General features: G+C 45.0%; 2 protein-coding genes across 2 annotated transcripts in view; one reads left to right on the plus strand and one right to left on the minus strand.

Moving 5' to 3' along the window:
* Window positions 1–12,299, minus strand: part of jph1a (junctophilin 1a) — a 40,409-nt gene extending 28,110 nt beyond the window's left edge. Inside the window, exons 1-3 of the mRNA XM_042068223.1 lie at window positions 12,191–12,299; window positions 11,561–12,054; window positions 8,647–9,409 (exon numbers count right to left, since the gene is read on the minus strand). Of these exons, the coding sequence (XP_041924157.1) occupies window positions 8,647–9,409; window positions 11,561–11,942 (1,145 nt within the window). The 5' untranslated portion in view covers window positions 11,943–12,054; window positions 12,191–12,299. The remainder of the gene's footprint in view (window positions 1–8,646; window positions 9,410–11,560; window positions 12,055–12,190) is intronic.
* A 924-nt stretch (window positions 12,300–13,223) lies between these two features.
* gdap1 (ganglioside induced differentiation associated protein 1) lies at window positions 13,224–19,243 on the plus strand. The gene is made up of 6 exons (XM_042068791.1): window positions 13,224–13,409; window positions 13,845–14,037; window positions 14,753–14,926; window positions 15,428–15,522; window positions 15,803–15,917; window positions 17,269–19,243. Exons 1-6 carry the CDS (start codon window positions 13,242–13,244, stop codon window positions 17,619–17,621), a joined length of 1,098 nt encoding a protein of 365 aa, XP_041924725.1. The 5' UTR covers window positions 13,224–13,241; the 3' UTR covers window positions 17,622–19,243.
* Window positions 19,244–19,452: the final 209 nt, after the last annotated feature.

Genomic DNA, 19,452 nt, shown 5'->3' on the forward strand with positions numbered 1-19,452 from the left:
ACAATACTATTGGCCTCTGCCGAGCCTTGTGAATGTGCAAGGATAACAAATCCATATGCTTTCACGATCACATATCCATAATTCCATGTGTAGCTGCCTCAGAGAATACAGCAGCTTTTGTCCACAACAAAACAAAAACTTAACTTCAGTGATGTGGTAAATTAAAATACAGAATCTACAGAGAAATTATACAGCATTCATTTCCAGTTGAACAATAATGATCCTCTCTAGGCAAGAGAAGAATTCAGCCATCTTTTCCTGAATCATCTCTCACTCCCACCTTCTCTCTCTATTGCTCTCCCTCCCTCCCTCTCTCCCTCTCTGTCTCTCCCTCTCTCTTTTCTCTCCTCTCTTACACCCTCCACCCTCCCCCTTTGTCATTTGAATGTAAAATGAGCCCCCAGCAAGGTATTAACACATAATCATAGAGACGTGCCTTACACTCCTACACTGGGGGTGGCACGGGGTGACCCCATCCATTCTTCCGATGGAGCTGGAGAACGTTTTGGATTTACAGGACTGCCCCACGCCTCGCTGGAGGGGATAAATGAATGATGGTTTGCGGATTTAAGTCCCCTCTCCCGCTCGCGGCCGTCACCTTGGGTTGGCTTATTAATGTGGCTCATCTGAATGTAGGCACACTCGTCTGACCCAGTGGCCCTGTAATTGGGCACGGAAATGGGATTACAGGGCCTGATGAGATAGAGTGAGAATGATGAAAGAGAGAGAGAGATGGGAGGGAGGGAGGGAGAGTGAGACGGAGAGAAAGAGAGAGAGAGAGAGAGATGGGAGGGAGGGAGGGAGAGTGAGACAGAGAGAAAGAGAGAGAGAGAGATGGGAGGGAGGGAGTGTGAGACAGGGAGAGAAAGAGAAAGAGAGAGAGAGAGAGAGAAAGAGAGAGATGGGAGGGAGGCAGGGAGAGTGAGACAGGGAGAGAAAGAGAGAGAGAGAGAGAGAGAGGTAGAGAGGGGCTTAGAATCAGAGGGATAAAAAATGATCACATTTTTCTCTCATTATTTTAAAAAGACAGTTTAGCTGACTCGCTTTACACATACAGTAACAGTGCCCCCCCCCCCCCCCATCCCCGCCCCCACCCACACATGCACAAAGCAGCCAGTGGCAATGTGAAATTAAAACAGTTACTGCCTCCCACCACTGTTCTGTACCAAGCTGCTTTTAGCGGCTGATGCCTATTTAAGAGGACAGGGTCAAGGCCATGGTACATGTCAACACAAACTCCTGAACACATCGGCTATTTTGGCTTTACTGCACTTAATGGTTGTTTGGAGTCGCATGCAACGTTTTCTCTCTCGGTCATTCAACACAAGTCACTCTTATAGTCGCTCAACGCTGTAATGTTATTAAGGCTTTGGGAGTCTTCAGGCTGAGTAATGGCCAAACAAGATAAATCTTCCAATATCCTTTTTTAGCTCTGTTTTTTGCTTTCTCTTCCCATCTCTCACCCTCCCTCCCTCTCTCTCTTCCTTCTATCTTTTTCTCTGTGACTCTCATTCCTCTTTTTCCCTTCCTCTCCTCCCCCCATCTTCCTCCATATGCGTCTTATGTTTATTTTCCTCTCCCCAACTCTCTCACTCCCCCTCTCTCTCTGTCTGTCTCTCTCTCTTCCTCTCCCTCATTCCTCCAACTGGACACCCTGTATTCAGACCGTCTGTCTCCCGGCCTGTCCCTTCTACCCCCCTGGCCCTGGCCACCCTGTGCACCCCCTGGCCTGTCCCGCCAGCCATCCAGCATCTGACCACTCCACACGAGCTCATCTGGCCACAAATCTCCCAGGCGCCACCACGTGCCACAGCATCGTCGCCTGCTCTGGCCGGCGGCCCCATCCCATTCGCTCCTCACCACTCCGCGGCCTCAAACTCATTTAACACACAAGCAGAGACGCGCACAAACACACACACCCATACGCTGCTTGTCAAATGCTACATCAGAAAGCGTTCAGAGAGTGTATGTGCGCTGCAACAATTAGCTTCCACTATAATCAATGGAAGTGGCTACAGCAGACGTGATAGCGTTACGTACATTTAAAAAAAAAAATTAGACCGGATTTCTAAAACTATTTTTATGCTCCACGAACAGAGCGGTTCACTTGCGCACCCAGTGTACTGTAGCCTGGCTGTCAGCGACAACATTGAACAAATTAAACATGTGCCCTGTACTCCACGAATAAACAATACGAGGAAGGCCACAAAGAACTCATGTATGCATACAAAGGACATGTATGTCCAGACTCCGTAGTACTAGTAGACAGAGGCCTATGAGAATATCAACACAAGGCAACTGCCAGTAGCTAAATTCATTGCATAATATGCTGATTATTAATTGAGAGTGAACGAACAAAAAATATCTAGACATCTTAACAATACAATTAGATCATAAGTAAAAAGAAACTATAACTTGCCATTGTTAGTTCATTGCTATAAAAAATGAATTAATCCATCATAAATTACTGTTGACAGAACATGAAACTCACATATATTACACACATTACCTCACAATAACAGGTGCCTGGATACATTAAACATCAAAACAAAGCTTGGGAGCCCGGTGGTTTAAAACCATTATCAAGTGCACACAATGCCATGACATCAGCACACAGGTGAGTGTGACACACTACAGTGAATTTGTAGATGGTGACACACACACACACAACACACACACACACACACACACACACACACACACACACACACAAGATCTTACAAAAGATTGTAATGGCCAGATGACCTAAGCAACCTACCCTCACAACAAACACACATACACCCATAGAGTAAACATTTAAAAACCAATGCAATAAAATAATACTATGGGTAGTATCTGCCCACCCTAGGCTGGGCTACCTGCAATACTACAGAGAGAGGGAGAGAGAGAGAGAGAGAGAGAGAGAGAGGAGAGAGAGAGAACGCGAAAGAGATCATGTTGTGTGTCTGATCCGGTTCAAGTGAAGTTTGATGTTTGGTTTGGCAGGACAGGCGTGTGAGGAGCTGGCAGTGACTGGATACAGCATGGGCATGGGTGCAGCAGCAGGAGGAGAACACAACGACTCTCCTTATCTCTCAACCCCCCCCCCCCCCCCCCTACACACACACACACTCTTCTTTCTCTCTCCCTACCCCTAACTGTGCCTCTTTTTCTCTCTCTCCCTGACAAGCTCTCTCACACCACTCTCTCCCTATTATTTATCATTATTTATTATTACCTAGACACCAGGGTTGTGCAAAATTCGAATTGCAATTCTGCTTTCAGTTTGCCTCAATTGAAATGCAAGTGAAATTCAAGAATTGAATTGGAATTTAAGAGCCAGTTTCAATTCAATTCTGGAATTTTGCACAAGCCTGCTAGACACACCTTCACACACACACACACACACACAAAAACAAACACAAACACACTAACTCACACACAAACTCCCTCCCTCTCTCCCTTACCCTCCTCCTCTCTCTCTCTCTCTCTCTCTCTCTCACTCTCCCCCTCCCTCCCTCACTACGTCCCATGTTGGCATGTGGTGATGGCCTACTACAGTGTCTGCCTGCCTGTTGGGAGTTGTATATTCCTGTCTGCTGCTGATAAGATGAGACCCTCCTTGCCTTATTTAGTCAGTGCTGCACACACTGCTGACACACCACCACTGAATGTAAAGGACCCACACGCAGACACACACTCCGTGCGGATGGTGGTAGATATGTGTGTGTGTGCGTGTGTGTGTGTGTGTGTGTGTGTGTGTGTGTGTGTGTTGGGGGGGGGGGGGGGGTATACAAAGTTTCACTCTATGAGTCATTCACACTCATTCACACACACACACACACACACACACACACACACACACACACACACACACTCACACTCTCACACACACACACACACACACACAAAAAGACACACACACACACAGTATACCAAGAGAACTACCGAATATACAGCCCTACATTGCACCTTACATTAAACAGTCCTAGGGTCAGTCATCAAAAGCAACCCAAAGTTTTTTAGCATAGGTCATTACTAGTGTAATGAAAGACAAGACTGTAGCATTAAGGAGTTTTTCAGTTCAGCTACTTCATCTAAAATAATGTTAACCATGTTCTGTTGTGGTCAGTGTCATGGTAACCTGTTCACCTGCTGTGGGTCCTCCTCACCTGCTCTCTCTCTCTCTCACTCTCTCATGTTTGCATTCAGACAAGATGTGAAGTTATCTCTAATCAGTAACACCCCTGACCAAACAACTGACCTCATTCCAAACCATGACGGAAATAAGTAAACAGACCTTTCAGTGAAAGCCAAAAAGTAAACACTGTGAAAGCCAAACACAAAACATGTCCTACCGAACCACAAACAAGCAAAAACAAAACCTGTCTTTCACAGTCAGAGAGGTCTGGTTTAGCAGGGTAGGAAGAAAAGACTGTAACACTGAACATGCTGGGAGCCATCATTCACTCAATCACACACTTACTCACACATACACACACACACACACACACACACTCACACTCACAGCTCTCCCTCCCTCAGCCCTCCTGTCCTGACGTGAACCTCTGATAAGGTTACCGCGGCACTAAATACATCACCTTTCCCTTTCAGAGCACGGCTGGCTCCTGAGCGCGCTGGTGAAACGCTCACCGAAAGGCCTTCTGCAGCACATTCTGAGCCCAGAGGCCAAGGCTAGCCGGCAGGGGAGCTATATTTATGACTGCGCTGGGCGAGGGGTGCTGAGGGGTGGGGAGGTCGGGGGGTTGAGGGTGTTGTTGCCTGGCTATCTGAATGACTGCATTAAAGTTTAATGCTTGGCTACTGAGCGCTCGGTAAGCGTTAGCCTGCAAACGAGCTCTTAGTCAGCTGTAAAAGGATGCCTGTAACACATACTGTAGTAAATATTCCAGGGCCTGGTGTTTAACGGGTAAGCTAGCCAGCACTGGGGCTTGGGCCTGTGTGTGTTTGTGTGTGTGTGCGTGTTGTGACATGCTGGTGGCATTCTCACACACTCACTTTCTCTGTGGGCTGCGGTGTTGGATAGTGTCCACAATGAGAAGAGCCACACCTCTGTAGGAGGACAGCCAGACGGTATTGCATCCTTATCTGTGCTGTCACACACACACACACTCCCTCACTCACACGGGCATATGTCACTGTGTTTCATAGGTGCTTTATTCTTCTTGCCCTACCTCATAACCACCGCTCCCCACCCACACAGATAAACACACACAAACACACTCACAGCACAGACACACACAATAAATACAATAATAATACTTGAATGCTATCTGTTCATGTCTGTCCAGAGAATAAAAGCTAATTCCTGGTAGCATGCTATCTCTGGCTTCAGAGTGTCAGAGGTCTCTAGCAGGGCCCATTAGGTGCTTTGATCCTGGTGCAGAAAGGCAGGCTCTGGGCCCCCAGGGAGCCAGCACACTCGTACACACATCATGTTAACTCAGCATCGAGGGACCACAAGCCATGGGGAGGTGGGAGAGGATCAGCTGTGTGTGTGTGTGTGTGTGTGTGTGTATGTGTGTGTGTGTGTGTGTGTGTGTGTGTGTGTGTGTGTATGTGTGTGTGTGTGTGTGTGTTTGTCAGTCTACATGGATGTAAATATGTGTGTGTGTTTGTGTGTGTGTGTATATGTGTGTGAAGGGCACCAACCCTCTATCTTTTCTCCATCTCTCCTTCTTCCTTCCTCTCCTCCCTTCTCTCTCACACTCGCTCTCTTTCTCCCTCTTGTTCTCGCATCCTCTCCCATTTCATCGCTCTCAATCTTTCTCCCTCCCTCCCCTCCCTCCCCTCCACCTAGTCAATGATGGAGTGCTGAGAGGTCTCATTCAGCACTTTGCTCTGCTTTTAAATCAATACTCACTCCCTGCTGATCTACCCACAGGTGTCTCGCAGACTACCGTCTCTCTCATAGTCCTTCGCTGCCTTAGGATCAAAAAGAAAGAGAAAAAGAAAGTGCATGCATGCTTTCCACCCACCGACTATGCATAACTGACCAGTTTTTAATGCATCCAGGCATGCAAGGGAGACCATTCTGTCATCCACATATATTTCTTGCTGCAGGAGCATTATTCTGTCATAGTTGAGAGTCCTCTCCAAATGGTGTGGCATGTGGTCCTGCATGTCTGTATTAGCCAGCTTTATTTGAAGAGTAGAGTAAATGGGGACAGCTATTACTATATTAAAATATTCTAATGTGACCGTTCTCCTCGGTGAAATGCCTAGGCAGACTTGGATAATCCTTTTCATTGTCTCTCTAATGGCAAGTAACCTCACTTCCACTGACCATGTTTGTGTATGCGTGTGTGTGTGTGTGTGTGTGTGTGTGTGTGTGTGTGAGAGAGAGATAGAGTGAAAGGAAGCCACAGAATGAAGAGAGAGACAGAGAGTTTCAATAACAGAGAGTGAGTGAGAGAGAACAAGAGAGAGAGAGAGAGAGAGAGAGAGAGAGAGAAAGAGATCTTTGCATACAGTGTGTGTGTGTGTGTGTGTGTGTGTGTGTGAGAGAGAGAGAGACAGACACAGAGATAGAAAGATTGCCTGTGTTTGACTGTGCACATGCCTGATAACAGCTGCTTGTTTATTCAGTATAACACCAACTTAACAAGGCAAACGATCTGTATGTTCAACATCTAGCTGACAGCAAAGCAGGTTTAAATAACCTTGCTGCTGCCAGCAGACACTGTTTCCATTCTCCATCTGTGTGTGTGTGTGTGTGTGTGACAACATTAAAATGTCAAAGCCAGGACCATTAAAAAGAGAATGCCCCCTTGGAGCTGCACTTGGCAGGGGAGGCCGGCATCGTTACGGTGCACACGAGATACGTGACTTCTGTATCGCTCTTAGAGCATCTCAGACATGGACAATTAATAGAAGTGAAGCCTTCTAAAGGGCCTATCCTATAACACAATCCAACACACAATATACCATTAGACAAAGCACCCAAGCATCATCTGGGCGTATCCGTCCCACAGCATATAGTCTTGTACAATATAATGTAGTGTAGTGTAGTATAGTATATTATAGTATAGTATGGTATAGTGTAGTATAGTATATTATAGTGTAGTACAGTATAGTGTAGTATAGTATGGTGTAGTATAGTGTAATATAGTGTTGCATAGTGTAGTATACTGTATAGTGTAGCATAATGTGGTATAGTACAGTATAATATTCTACTGCATAGTGTAGTATAGTATGGTGCATTATGGTATGCTTAGGACAAAGGTGCTTTTTGCAGAAGAATTTATTTGTCTTTGTTAACACAAAATAGAGACTGAGAATATTCTACATGTCTATCCTCTTGTCTACATATGCTCTCCCACACAGCCTGATTTAATAATGCACAGTAACAACCGTCCTCTAGGCTAGTCTGGTGTTGTTGGCTTCCCTTTCTCTGTCTCATTGAGCTTGGGGTCAGCCGCAGGGTCGGATATCAAGCTGCTGTAAGATTCCAGGCCGGCCACGGATCACTGCGTTCCTAATCTCAGCCCGTCTCTGTCCTCTCATTTCCTCCTCGGTCTCATCAATAAATAATCACTCTGCTCCTAATGAGTCTGCCGACTGGACACTGGACGCTGGTCAAAGCCGCCGCCTCCTCGCTGACCTCCTCACTTTTCAGGCATAGAGGAGGAACGTGATGTCGAACTCGTAGCAGTGGAGAGGAGTGCATGGTCAGTCTCTGTGAATGAATCCTGCTATTTGAGCTCGGTGTTGCTAGACCAACAGTAATTCAGCTGAGGAATGGGTTATCAAATATTACCCACAGGGTGTGATGTTCAATTCCTTGCATTACTACATGGCTTGCTTGGTACACATCAAAGTTCCTCTTTCAGGCCAGAGAATGTAGGCATGGGGTACAGCTCTCTTTCTGCAATAACTTGCCCAACTTGCCCACAGTCAAAAGGAGATAGTCTGTTGACTGACACACACTGCAGTGTTTTTGCATGAGATGCCCCAAAATTCAGTGAGCTTTTTCCAAAAAGATTTGCTGGTACAATCAATCTGCAGCTCTGAATGCAAAATGACTTAATAAACTGATCTGAACTGAAACTGAACTGAGGTCAAAAAATGAATGAATCAATACTGCACGGATTATGTTTTTAGGTGAGCTTAACCATCCCTGGGTATTTCCCAGGGTAGGCAGCCTGTGACTGTAACATAGCTGGTAATGTTTAACTAGTGCTGTGTGAAACCAGCTGTCTGGCAAAGAGACTGTCCATTCATTCAAGTACTTACTTTGCATTTAGTCATATAAAAGACGTTTTAATCCGAAGCATACAGCACTTACAGAGCAGATGTGCAACAGTGGTACTGCTCCATCTGACCTTTGATCTTGCAGTTAGCACCTTGTTCCATGGTTTTAGCACCTTGCTCCGTCAGTTAACAGTAAACATCAGGAATTTAGCAGAGACTTTTGTCCAAAGCAATTTACAGAGACACCTTGAAGTGGTCAGGAATTAAAAGTGGCTTGACCGTGTTGACAGCGGCAACGCTAACCAATGCTAACCAAAACTAGCAGTTGAGCTACAGAAGCATCCTGATTCTTCATGTGACACTCATGTAGGGAGTGCAAATGGGAAGGACTCACAAGACAACAACAACAAACAATCAGCAACAAGAAAATGAATTTGAAGCCAGGCTTTTTACCTTGATGCTGCTATTTCCACTTTTGTTCTTGCGATGGCTCCGGCCCTCCGCGCACCCTCCACGGCACGGTCCACTTTCTCTTTGGTTTTAGGGTTCTTAAGCGGAATGAGCTGCTTGCGTATGCCGCGCACGAGCACATTATTTTTGTATTTCCCTTCCTCCTTGGTGCCGTCAGGGAAGATGGTGCATCCGTAGCCGTGGCGCCGGTTGTTGAGCCACTCGCCCTCGTACTTCATGCCGTTGGAGCGCTCGGACACGCCGAAGCCGCAGCGCTTGTCGTTCTTCCACTCGCCGTTGTAGGTTTCGGTGGTGGTGGCGTCCACGTGGTCCTCGGGTGCGGTGTAGTCCCCGTCGCCCTCGCCGTAGCTGATGGTGGAGTTAGCGTCGCTGGAGCTGATGCGGCTCATGGTGGTGGCGTCACTGCGCGCCGAGCTGCGCTTGCTGGAGATGGACGTCCGCGAGTCGGACTTGCGCAGCTGCCGCAGGCTGCCGAAGAGCGAGCCGCGACGGAACAGGCCCTTCTTCTTGCCCGTCACCACCTCGCTGTCACTGTGGAAGTTGAGCACGAAGCCACCGCGCGTACCCACGGGCGTGTCAGCGCTGGACGCGTCCTGGTGGAGCGTGCCGTTGCTCTGCACGCTCCGCAGCGAGGCCAGTGAGGTGCGCAGCGGCGAGTGGATGACCGTTGCCATCCCATAAGGCACACTCTGCCGCACTCCGTAACCGTGACGCATCCCCCCCATCCACTGGCCCTGGTACGTACCTTCACAGGGCAAAAAATAACAAAATAAAAAAATCTCACAATCACATGGCAGCAGCAAAATAAAACTTCACTTCAACCTTACCTCATTACACCTGAGTTTGTTACTCTCTAAAACAGCATGCTGCCTGATTGCCTACAGCGACTGAATACCCAGAGCACCAGAGATAGATAGATAGATAGATACTGTAGATAGATAGATATAGATAGATAGATAGATAGATACTTTATTCATCCCGAGGGAAATTTTAGCAACAGGGACTTGAATGTAATCAGAGGGACTTGAATGTACAAAGAAGGCTGAACCATGGGCTGAACAATATGCCCAGAGGGCAGGGGTCAATAGGTCAGGTGATACCTGTCAGTAGATACCATGGCAACCATTGTGCTGAATCAGGCACTGCCAGTGAAAATTCTTTCAAATTGATCCTCAACGACTAATTAAAGAAATCATGTAGTAGGATTTAGGGGTCACTTACGCATAGGCAGCTGCCTTTATTATCTTTATTGAACATCAAATAGCAGTAATTCAGTCTTTAAGCTCATACCAGGTTCAATTTTAGTCATAGGCATTATCTATTCTCGTGTATAGAGAGAACTGCCCATATTACATATCAAATTAGAAAGCATTATAAGCATCCGCAGAATAAAAAAAGACTGCTTGTGTTAGATAGCCATACTGTAATTCTTGTGCCAACCACATTTCAGATTAAAGTAAATTTGAATGGAGGTGCTTGATGCAGAGACCCTTAGCAGCATCCTATGCTCCCTGCTGCCAGAGAGGAGGACAGAGAGCAGGTGACCACCTAAACCGGGGCTGCCTAAGCCAGGCCTGCTGCCAGACTGTGGCACACAGATGGGTGAGGCTGATTTGATCCAGGCTGGGCTGATTTTCTAGGAACCCTTTGTTACCTAAGAGGTCAAAGTCTTACATCCAGCAGAGATGCTGTTTTTCTTTTACATAATCGCTGCGAATTCCTATATTCAGAATGTTCACCTGGGGCTGCAAATATACTGTTAATGTCCCAAGAGTAGTGAACCCATGACATTCTTTATAAAGATGATGTTAACAACATTGACTTTTCTGTTTTGTAAAAACACAGATTGATTTTGATATGACTCATCCACATTGAGAAGACAGAACATACAGTAGGCTATGTCAATAGCCTACATATTTATTTTTTGATCATGAAATGAAGCAGGGATTTAAAACTGTTTTAGCACTGTCCACATCATGGCTGGTATTTAGATTAACTTTAATTATATCACAGTTCTCAATTGGGCGGTCCAGATGGGGATCTTGCCAGATCGAATGACTTTGTAAGAGTAAGTCTTCGGAAGTGTTACGCCCAACTAGGCTGAAGTAATTAAGAGAACTTCATTACCGATTCATGATAGGGGACTTAGAGCCAAAGCTCGAGAGCTCAAAGATCATCAACGCTGCCCACCAAATCCGTTTGTATTTTCAGGTCAAGCCTAGAGTGTCGACACAAATCCTTGATTATTTTTTAAAAAAATGTTCGGAGAGCGCAAGCAACGACCGCTTGCAATCCGTCTCACAAACACGATAACGAATGTATCACTTTCTGCGCCCTATCGTCAAGTAGACTAGGCGAGATAAAAAATCCGAGTCACAAGAAAAAGCTTTACTATTTTTGGAATGAGTGTATATCATCTGTAGGCTATGCACATTGCTTTGAAATCTAAAACGGCTGAGCATCGATAGCTAATTCAACTGCATTCTCACTGACAGCTGGACCATGGGTTGTAAACCACATGATCTGATTTCTGTCATCATACGAGTAGCGTCCACAGATTTATCACGCAGGTCTATTTTGTAGGCTATTATTTAAATCCGGGCCTACGCAAAAAAATAGTAGCCTACATTATCTAATACCATAGTAGGCCTGTAACTATCGAGGCTACTTGAAAGGGAAATCAGTAGCAATACACCACAGCGTATCGATTTTCTCCAAGACTCATTCTGTCTTATCTTAAACTGGCAGACAGTTCAGTTCTAAACAAACAGATATTGTACAATGGCCACATTCCAATTATGATATAACCACACAGATATATAATGGCTCAATGTTTAACCATAATTTCAGTAAGTCATGTAAGCAAACATTCAGCATATCCACTGGCAATACTTACCACCATCCCCATAGGTCTCGATTCCATAGCCGTCTTGCAGCCCATTACTCCAAGTTCCATCGTATCTAGCAGGTGTACTGTGGCTTTGGCGAACTCCGTACCGACCCTTAAACCCATGACTCCACTCTCCGCGATAGATCCACTTTCCTTTGGTTTCAACCCCAAGCCCGTGTCGCTTCCCTTGCGACCAGTAACCCTGGTATGTATTCCCACTCGGCCAGGTGTAAACCCCTACTATCTCGAACCCGTGTGACCAGGACCCGGCGTATTCGCCTTGGCCCTTGGGTCCAGTGCAGATACCGTGTCCGTGGGCTTTCCCATCCTCCCAGCCCCCGCAATAAGTGCCTCCATCGTCGAAGTCGAACCGTCCGCCGCCCGTCATTCAGAATAGGAAACAAATTAGGCGATCGCAGCGTAGTGCCGATTTGAATATAATTCTCCCACGGACTCCAGCACCAAGGATGATATCAAGCTGGATGAGCCAACCGATGACTCTGCAAGAGTTACATACAGGCAAACAAATTAAGGAAAGATGCTTAAAATGCCATGTAGACTGTGTGTGATGGAAAGCATGCGTGAGTGGCTGAGAGTGTATGAATGGGAAGCCTAGATAGGCTAGTGCACAATTACCAGAGCCGCACGCTGAGGGCTGCTGTGGCTGTTTTTCTGACTCCCCCCTCGCTCACTGTACAGGGAGGGAGAGAGAAGAGGCGAGAGTCGTCAAGCAGGAAAGACACAGCAAATTGCTACGTCATTTCTGTGGCACCTCCCACGCTTGGCTGATTAAAGCGTGGACGTCGAGACCCCTTGAAATACTGTCTTCTCCCGTTGCACGTTCAGTCTTAACTCTTACCTCTGATTTCAATGCTCCGGTCACTTCTCTACCTTCTCTGGGGTGAAATTTGAAAAAGGCGCCCTCATACACTACAGGTGTGAACGGAAAGTGAAGGTGCATTTCGGGATGGTCAAAAATAGTTTTCCATTTCGACAATAAAGACGTTATAGGCTACACAATTTATAATATTGATGTCAGGAACATGAGTCAGTCATTTTGATCTAAAAACGGCATAAGCTAGCCTAGAAAAATTTGCACGATTCAAATGCCCAGCCCTTGTGGACCTAATAATAATAATACTAATAAAAAACAGTTGCTGGCAATTTTCTACGAGATAGCACATTTTAATTGAGTTGTTAATCTGTTATTACCTGTTTAGAATAGTTTTTCATGTATAAGGTAGCCTACCACCTCTCTTCTAAAACAGCGACACCATGTGGCTTAGACACAGAGAGGAAAAAGTAAATGGGCATTAGGCTAGTCGTTTTGTTACAGAATAGTTTGCAGTATTGGCTTGAAAGATGATATTGCATCTAAAAACTTCGACAAAAACAAAAAAAAGTCTAATTTATTACTCTATTAAAGGCCAAGTGGATGGGAAACAATGATATGTGCTGCGTGTAGGGTATCCAGAATACAGTTAGGCTAAACCTTGGTATCTCAGGGTTGCTGTCGAGAATTGCAAGTATGTCTGCTGATAATTGCAAGTACATTCAAGTATACATTGGGCAAAAAAGAACATCTGTTCTGCTCCCGGACGCTTGGGGGCCTACTCTCACTTCATCAGTGAAAAGTCGTGATGTTGACACACACACACACACACACACACACACACACACAGCTAAGATGGCGGACGAAAATAGCACTGATGCGCAGGATGAAAAAGAAATAACTCTGAAGAAGAGACATGTTAAAGAAACGACAGAGGACGTGCAACACGTGGTTGAAAGCACAAAAACCAAGGACTCGAAGCTCACCCTTTATCATTGGACACAATCGTTCAATTCGCAAAAGGTTGGTTTGAAGATGACATTTCAGCACCACGCTAGTGGACAGAGCTCCTTGGTTTTCGGCCAGTTGAATAATCTAGAATATTTGAAATGTTATTGTGAGCAGTGTATTTGCACAAATAAACTATGCCATTGTCAGAAAAGTATTTTTTCCCCCATTTGGCATTTCTGTGGTGGCAGATAACCATGTTTACATTCGCCCCTAAGGGTCTTGATAGTAGAATGCTACTCGTTTGCACTATTAAGGCGTGTTCAGTTGTCAAGGAGAACATTAGATCTAAATGACCTTAAATGACCCCAGACAGCTATTGTCAATAACAAAACATGCATTATGAAACAATGCACAATGGTACAGATTCAGAACTGACGTGTTTCTGGAAAGTAGCTTAGGTCTATTTGGTAGGGGCTGTTTGGTCTATTAAATGGATGTCACTTGCAGGTGAGACTGGCAATCGCAGAAAAAGGTTTGGAATGTGAAGAATATGACGTTAGCCTTCCGCTCAGCGAGCACAACGAGCCATGGTTCATGAAGCTGAACCCTGCCGGCGAGGTCCCCGTATTGGTGCACGATGACAACGTTATCAGCGACCCGACCCAGATACTGGACTATCTAGAGCAAAACTTCAGAGATGGTATATTGTCAGTCGGACTTAAAATCACTCACATAACCTGAACACGGGATTATGGCCTTGTCTTTATTATAACATCGTTATGAAATTTTATTTAATGAATTAGCCTATCTGCAGTTCTACATTCATGTTTTCTTTGTATGATATATATTTTTTTCATATTGTTTTGCACCTTGTGTCTTCATTTATTACATTTACTTAATTTATTACATTTTGTGTTGTTTATTTCACCTTATGCACGAAGCCATTTTAAGTTCAGCATGCCCAGTGCAGACTGAAGATCTGAGCTGGTAAGTAGGCTATGCACTGCAGCTATAAATGAAACCAGTGGCTTCAGTGGCTTTGGCACCTCGATTTGCCCCATCTCATTGTTTAAATGAGTTAATTGTTTTACATAGACTATCAATAAAAAGTTGTGTGTCACTTTTCCCCAGTCTTCTATGATAACTCACATAAACTGAATTTGAACAAAACATATAGGTAATAAATAGGAAAAATAGTCTGTGACAAACTCAGAAATAATGACTTTCAATTACGACCCATCACATTTATTGTGTCTTTCAAAACTTTTCTGTCGTTAAATAATCTTCCATTAGCTTTTGTGTTGTAAACAAGGAAAGTCACCCCAAACCCTTGAATGGTAGGCTAATGTATGTAAATATGCAGTTAAAACCTAGGAAACAGCTGATTTACCTTGACCACCTTTGTTGTTTCTCAGAGAGCACTCCCAAGCTGATTCCAGAGGAGGGCAGTATGTACTATCCCAGGGTGCAGCACTACAGGGAGCTGCTGGACTCCCTCCAGATGGATGCCTACACCCACGGCTGCATCCTCCACCCCGAGATCACAGTGGACTCCCACATCCCTGCCTATGCCACCACCCGCATCCGCGGTAAGCTTTCTGTGATGTGGTGTGTGTGTGCTTCTGTTGTGTTAGGGCTGTGCTCTGCTCTGGACAGCTATACTGCTAACTGTGTGGTCCAGTGCATGTTAACTATAGACACGCTTATTGTACACCAAGGTAACTCTATCCTGGAGAAGCGGGGTGGAGCGGGACAGTGTAACAAGACTAGGTTGAATAGGATAAGATAGCAGGCTCCATTTACCCTGCTAATCCATATGTTTTTGGCACTGTTCAGAAAATTTCCTCATCAAGGGGATTAGTAATACTATTAGTAGCTTATGTCAGGCATTTATAACGAGTTTTCCACTATCAGTAAATGTCCAGTATAAGAGAGTAAATAAGGTAACTGAAAAGGTGAATGCTGAAGCTCTAGTTTATCACACCTGTCTACACATTGACCCTTTGCTTTTGGCCAGTACACATTTTTCGGTATTAGTCAGTGGACAATTAGTGAGTGGATAATCTCCAAACTGTGCAATGTCTCCACAGCTCAGATAGGAAACACAGAGTCAGAGCTGAAGAAACTGGCAGCAGAGAATCCTGATCTCAAAGACGCCTACATTGCCAAACAGAGGCGCTTAAAGGTAAGAGCCAGGTGTGCATGATCTGTGAGTGTGACTTAAAGAAGTCAATCTCTTTTCTGTTTAACATTGTCCCTTGAATCAATCAATCACTCAATCAATCAACATGTTGAATGTTATCACAACAAACACTATATATTACTATTGTATACCAATCAATGGCCATCAATCTCAATACTGAACATTTTCTGAATTTTGCGTTCAGTGAACAACCTTAGCATTTACGTTTCAGTTAGTTTGCCACCCACCCTGACTTTGAACACATTCTTTTTTTCTATTGCAGTCTAAGCTATTTGATCATGACAACATGAAGTACCTGAAGAAGCTGCTGGATGAGCTAGAGAATGTAATGGACCAGGTGGAGACAGAGCTACAGAGGAGGGTGGAGGAGACGCCAGGTGAGAGGAGAACCTCTAGCAGTGAATTCATACAACATCAACAACATTGGATTTAAAGGTGCTCTAAGCGATGCTGGGTAACGTCACTTCTGTTGACATTCAAACAAAACAGAGAGCTAGCGCGCTACTTCCTCCCCCTCCCTCCTGTGCAATTGAAACTCTCCTAAGCGCACATCTTGTCTGTGATTTGCTGGTTATAACAGTTTGTTATATTTTTGGGCTAGGTTTGCCCAGGTTGTTTTTGTTGCAGTTTTTGGAGTCTAGGCTGTCCAGAGATCGCGTTTTTTTTACAGTGTATTCAGGACACAGGCAGCTAGCGGATGGTGAGGTGATGTTTGCTGTGAGTGACAAAAAATGTTTTAGCCTAAAAACGCATCACTTAGAGCACCTTTAAATAGTGCTTTTCAAGACACTCAAAACGCTTCACAATGAAGGGGGAACCTCACTAACCACCATCAATATGTAGCACCCACCTGGCTGATGCACGGCAGCCATTATGCGCCAGAACGCTCACCACACACCAGCTTGAGGTGGAGAGTGAGGGAGTAGCATAATACTGCAATATCACATTTCATCGGTACAAAACTCCTCTGCCCTTTCCCTCTTTGCATCTCCTTGCATCCATAGATATTAGAAAGCTAGATATCGCATTGGGCTCCAGAATGTACGTAAATAGCTCCGCCATCATGGTGGGGGCAAAAAGCACTGTAGGCCATTGGAGAAAAAGGTGTCTCTGATTGTCGGTAACTGTTGCCCATAGACAGTAAGTTGTTTGCACCCAGCAATATGGTGGCTGCATTAGTATGCCACCTAATAGAACTCGACGGACAATGCAGTATCTAGCTTTCAAATATCTATGCTTGCATCTACCGGCTCAGTCCTCTCATACATCCTTTCCTCTTTCCTTCTCTCCTTCATCCCTCTCTCAGTGCTTTGGAGGATAGTAACCTGAGATGTATTTTTAGATTATCTGAACAACGATGAAACCTTGGGTCAAATATGGTTTCTTTTAACCTTTTTATTTGACCGTTTTCATCTAAACATACCAAATTGTTCAGTTTCAACAATTGTTTTTTTATGAATGAAAACGTTTTTTTTAAATATCTAAAGGACATCATTTAATTGATGGGACACTGGTGTAGCAATGAGTAAATGAACAGACTCCATCATGTGTGTGTTAAAGCTAATTTAAATTTTGGCAATTTTTTTTAGCTAATTTTATACTTTGAGCAAAATCTTAAGTGAAAACATTGGTGGGTCTTTGCGGTATTCCCACATGCAGTATTACCAAACTTTGCTCTTTGATTTGCTTGTTGCCCGTCACTGCCACCCCCCACTTCCTGTCCTCCAGAGGAAGGCAGCCAGATGTGGCTGTGTGGGGACTTCTTCAGCATGGCCGACGTGTCTCTCGCGGTCACTCTGCACCGCCTCAAGTTCCTGGGCCTCTCCCGCCGTTACTGGGGCAACGGCAGCCGGGTCAACCTGGAGACCTACTACGAGCGTGTCCTGGACCGGCCTGCCTTCCGGAGAGTTCTGGGCCACGTCAACAATATCCTGATCTCCGCCGTCCTGCCAACGGCGTTCCGAGTGGCTAAGAAGAGAGCGCCCTCCTTTGTGGGCACAGCGCTGGTGATTGGCGTCCTAGGTGGGGCCAGTTACCTGGCCTTCCTTTACTTTAAGAAGAGACTGACCACTTTGAGTTGAAATTGCCTTGATACTTCATCCTAAGGCGGGGATCACACTGGCCAGCGGCAAGCGTAACGCAACGCTCAGACCATAATAAGTTCTATCTCGTTCCTATGGTAACACAAACGGTTTGCCTAAACTGACAATTGAATATGCTCGTGTTGCGCTTTGAAAGTTTAACCAAGTTCAACGCTCAGCTTGCTCAACACTAACGTTACGCCAGCGCTGCCACTGTTCCGCTGCCGAACCATAAAGAACAATAGGAAACCTGCCGCTGGTCAGTGTGATCCCCACCTAACTGTTCTTCAGACACCTTCCTTGCCCCTTTTGTTTTCTACCAAACTCCATAGCCATGTTACTAGTTGCACAAGAAGCACTTTTAAGTACCCTACCCTTATGCCCACTGAAAGCAATTGGAGAGAGTCTTGATGAGTTTCAGAGACGTGCTGCCACTGCTGCGTGCGTTTGCTAGGAAAGTCATTATTTGTGTGTATGTGTGTGCATTTCACCATGCGTCATATTTTAGGATGCTTCATGGCAAACGCTTCTATATTACTGTGCAAGACAATGTTTTGGTCATTTGCATGTCAAGAGATACAACAAATAGGAGTTGATTCCTTTATTCCTGACAAGATTATAAAACAAGGGGAACATGTGAAGAAATGTTTTCCTTTCCCCTTTCCTTACGGCTCGTGTCCATTATCGCGGCAAAGCCCACCGCGCTGCACATAGCCCATTGATTTCCTATGGAGAGCGGCAAGGCGTTGTTTACGCTTCCGCAATGCACCTTGGGAAGGCGGCGCGGCCATTCGAACAGAGGCGGCGCGTCAAGAAGTTGGGCTCGGCTGAACTTTATGCAAATGAGAGCGGTTAACGCGATGCGGTTAGCCAATGAAAGTGCATCTTCGGTAAACAAGTTCTGTCATTTGCTCTAGTCTTCCGGTCCGGAACAATAGCCTGCCAGAAAGATTTGTTCCGCCTGATAATCGTGTAGGTTTTATGAAAATATATTAAGCTATATAGTGGCGAAGAAGTTAAGTTTAGAACAAGTTCGCCACTGCACCCTATCAAAGAGACCTTGTTGGCGACTTGAACCAAGACAGAATGTGCTTTGGAGGAACATGTCAGTGATATTTGTAAGTGTTTCAATAAAATATGTTAACAGTAGTAGGCTATCTCCACTTTAGTAGCCTACATTAGCTGGCATTGTGTAATTACAGAAAATAAAACGTTACACCATACACTTTAGCCTATACACGCCCACAAGCGGCGACGGGAGAGAGGGCTAGGCGTCTGCAAGCGTCTACGCGCCGCAATAATGGACACGAGCCGTTTAGTTAGGCCTTTACAAAGGTCAGCATTTGACACTGTAGTATCCTAAGTGCAGGTTTTTGGGTAGTTTTTGATAAGGAACTACCAAATCGTATCCACTGTGTAATTTCAAATATATGAGAGATATTTCAGTCTTGTAGTGTAATTCATTTCAATATGTATCACCTGGTGTTGTCTGTTGTTCATTGTACTGGCTTTAGTGTGGGAAATCCTTATTGTTTATGCTATGAATGTACATAGTGTATGCAGCAAATTACTACTCTCTAAACAATGGATCATACATCACATTAAAGTTTATTTGCAAAATACATAGAGGCTTTGTTTTGGTTTATTTCAACTCAGCCAAGATTGTAGCAGACCCTGGGGTTCATTTGGCCCTCTCCTGGTGTATTTGGCCCAGGATCAGATCCATTGTAGCGAAGGTTACTCTGGCCTAAAACTCAATTATACACAACACACATATTGATGGTGTGCTGTCATACACTCTGATCTGGATCCATTTTTGTCACCTGCTATC

This window comes from Alosa sapidissima, chromosome 17 (genome assembly GCF_018492685.1).
Source record: "Alosa sapidissima isolate fAloSap1 chromosome 17, fAloSap1.pri, whole genome shotgun sequence".
NCBI classification, from domain to species: Eukaryota; Metazoa; Chordata; class Actinopteri; order Clupeiformes; family Clupeidae; genus Alosa; species Alosa sapidissima.

Excerpts from the sequence above, each read along its gene's own strand:
- gdap1 (XM_042068791.1), top strand. The coding sequence starts at position 13,242 with ATGGCGGACGAAAATAGCACTGATGCGCAGGATGAAAAAGAAATAACT. Across the intron at positions 13,410-13,844 it reads AATCGTTCAATTCGCAAAAG|GTGAGACTGGCAATCGCAGA; the intron begins GTTGGTTTGAAG and ends TGTCACTTGCAG. Across the intron at positions 14,927-15,427 it reads TGCCACCACCCGCATCCGCG|CTCAGATAGGAAACACAGAG; the intron begins GTAAGCTTTCTG and ends ATGTCTCCACAG.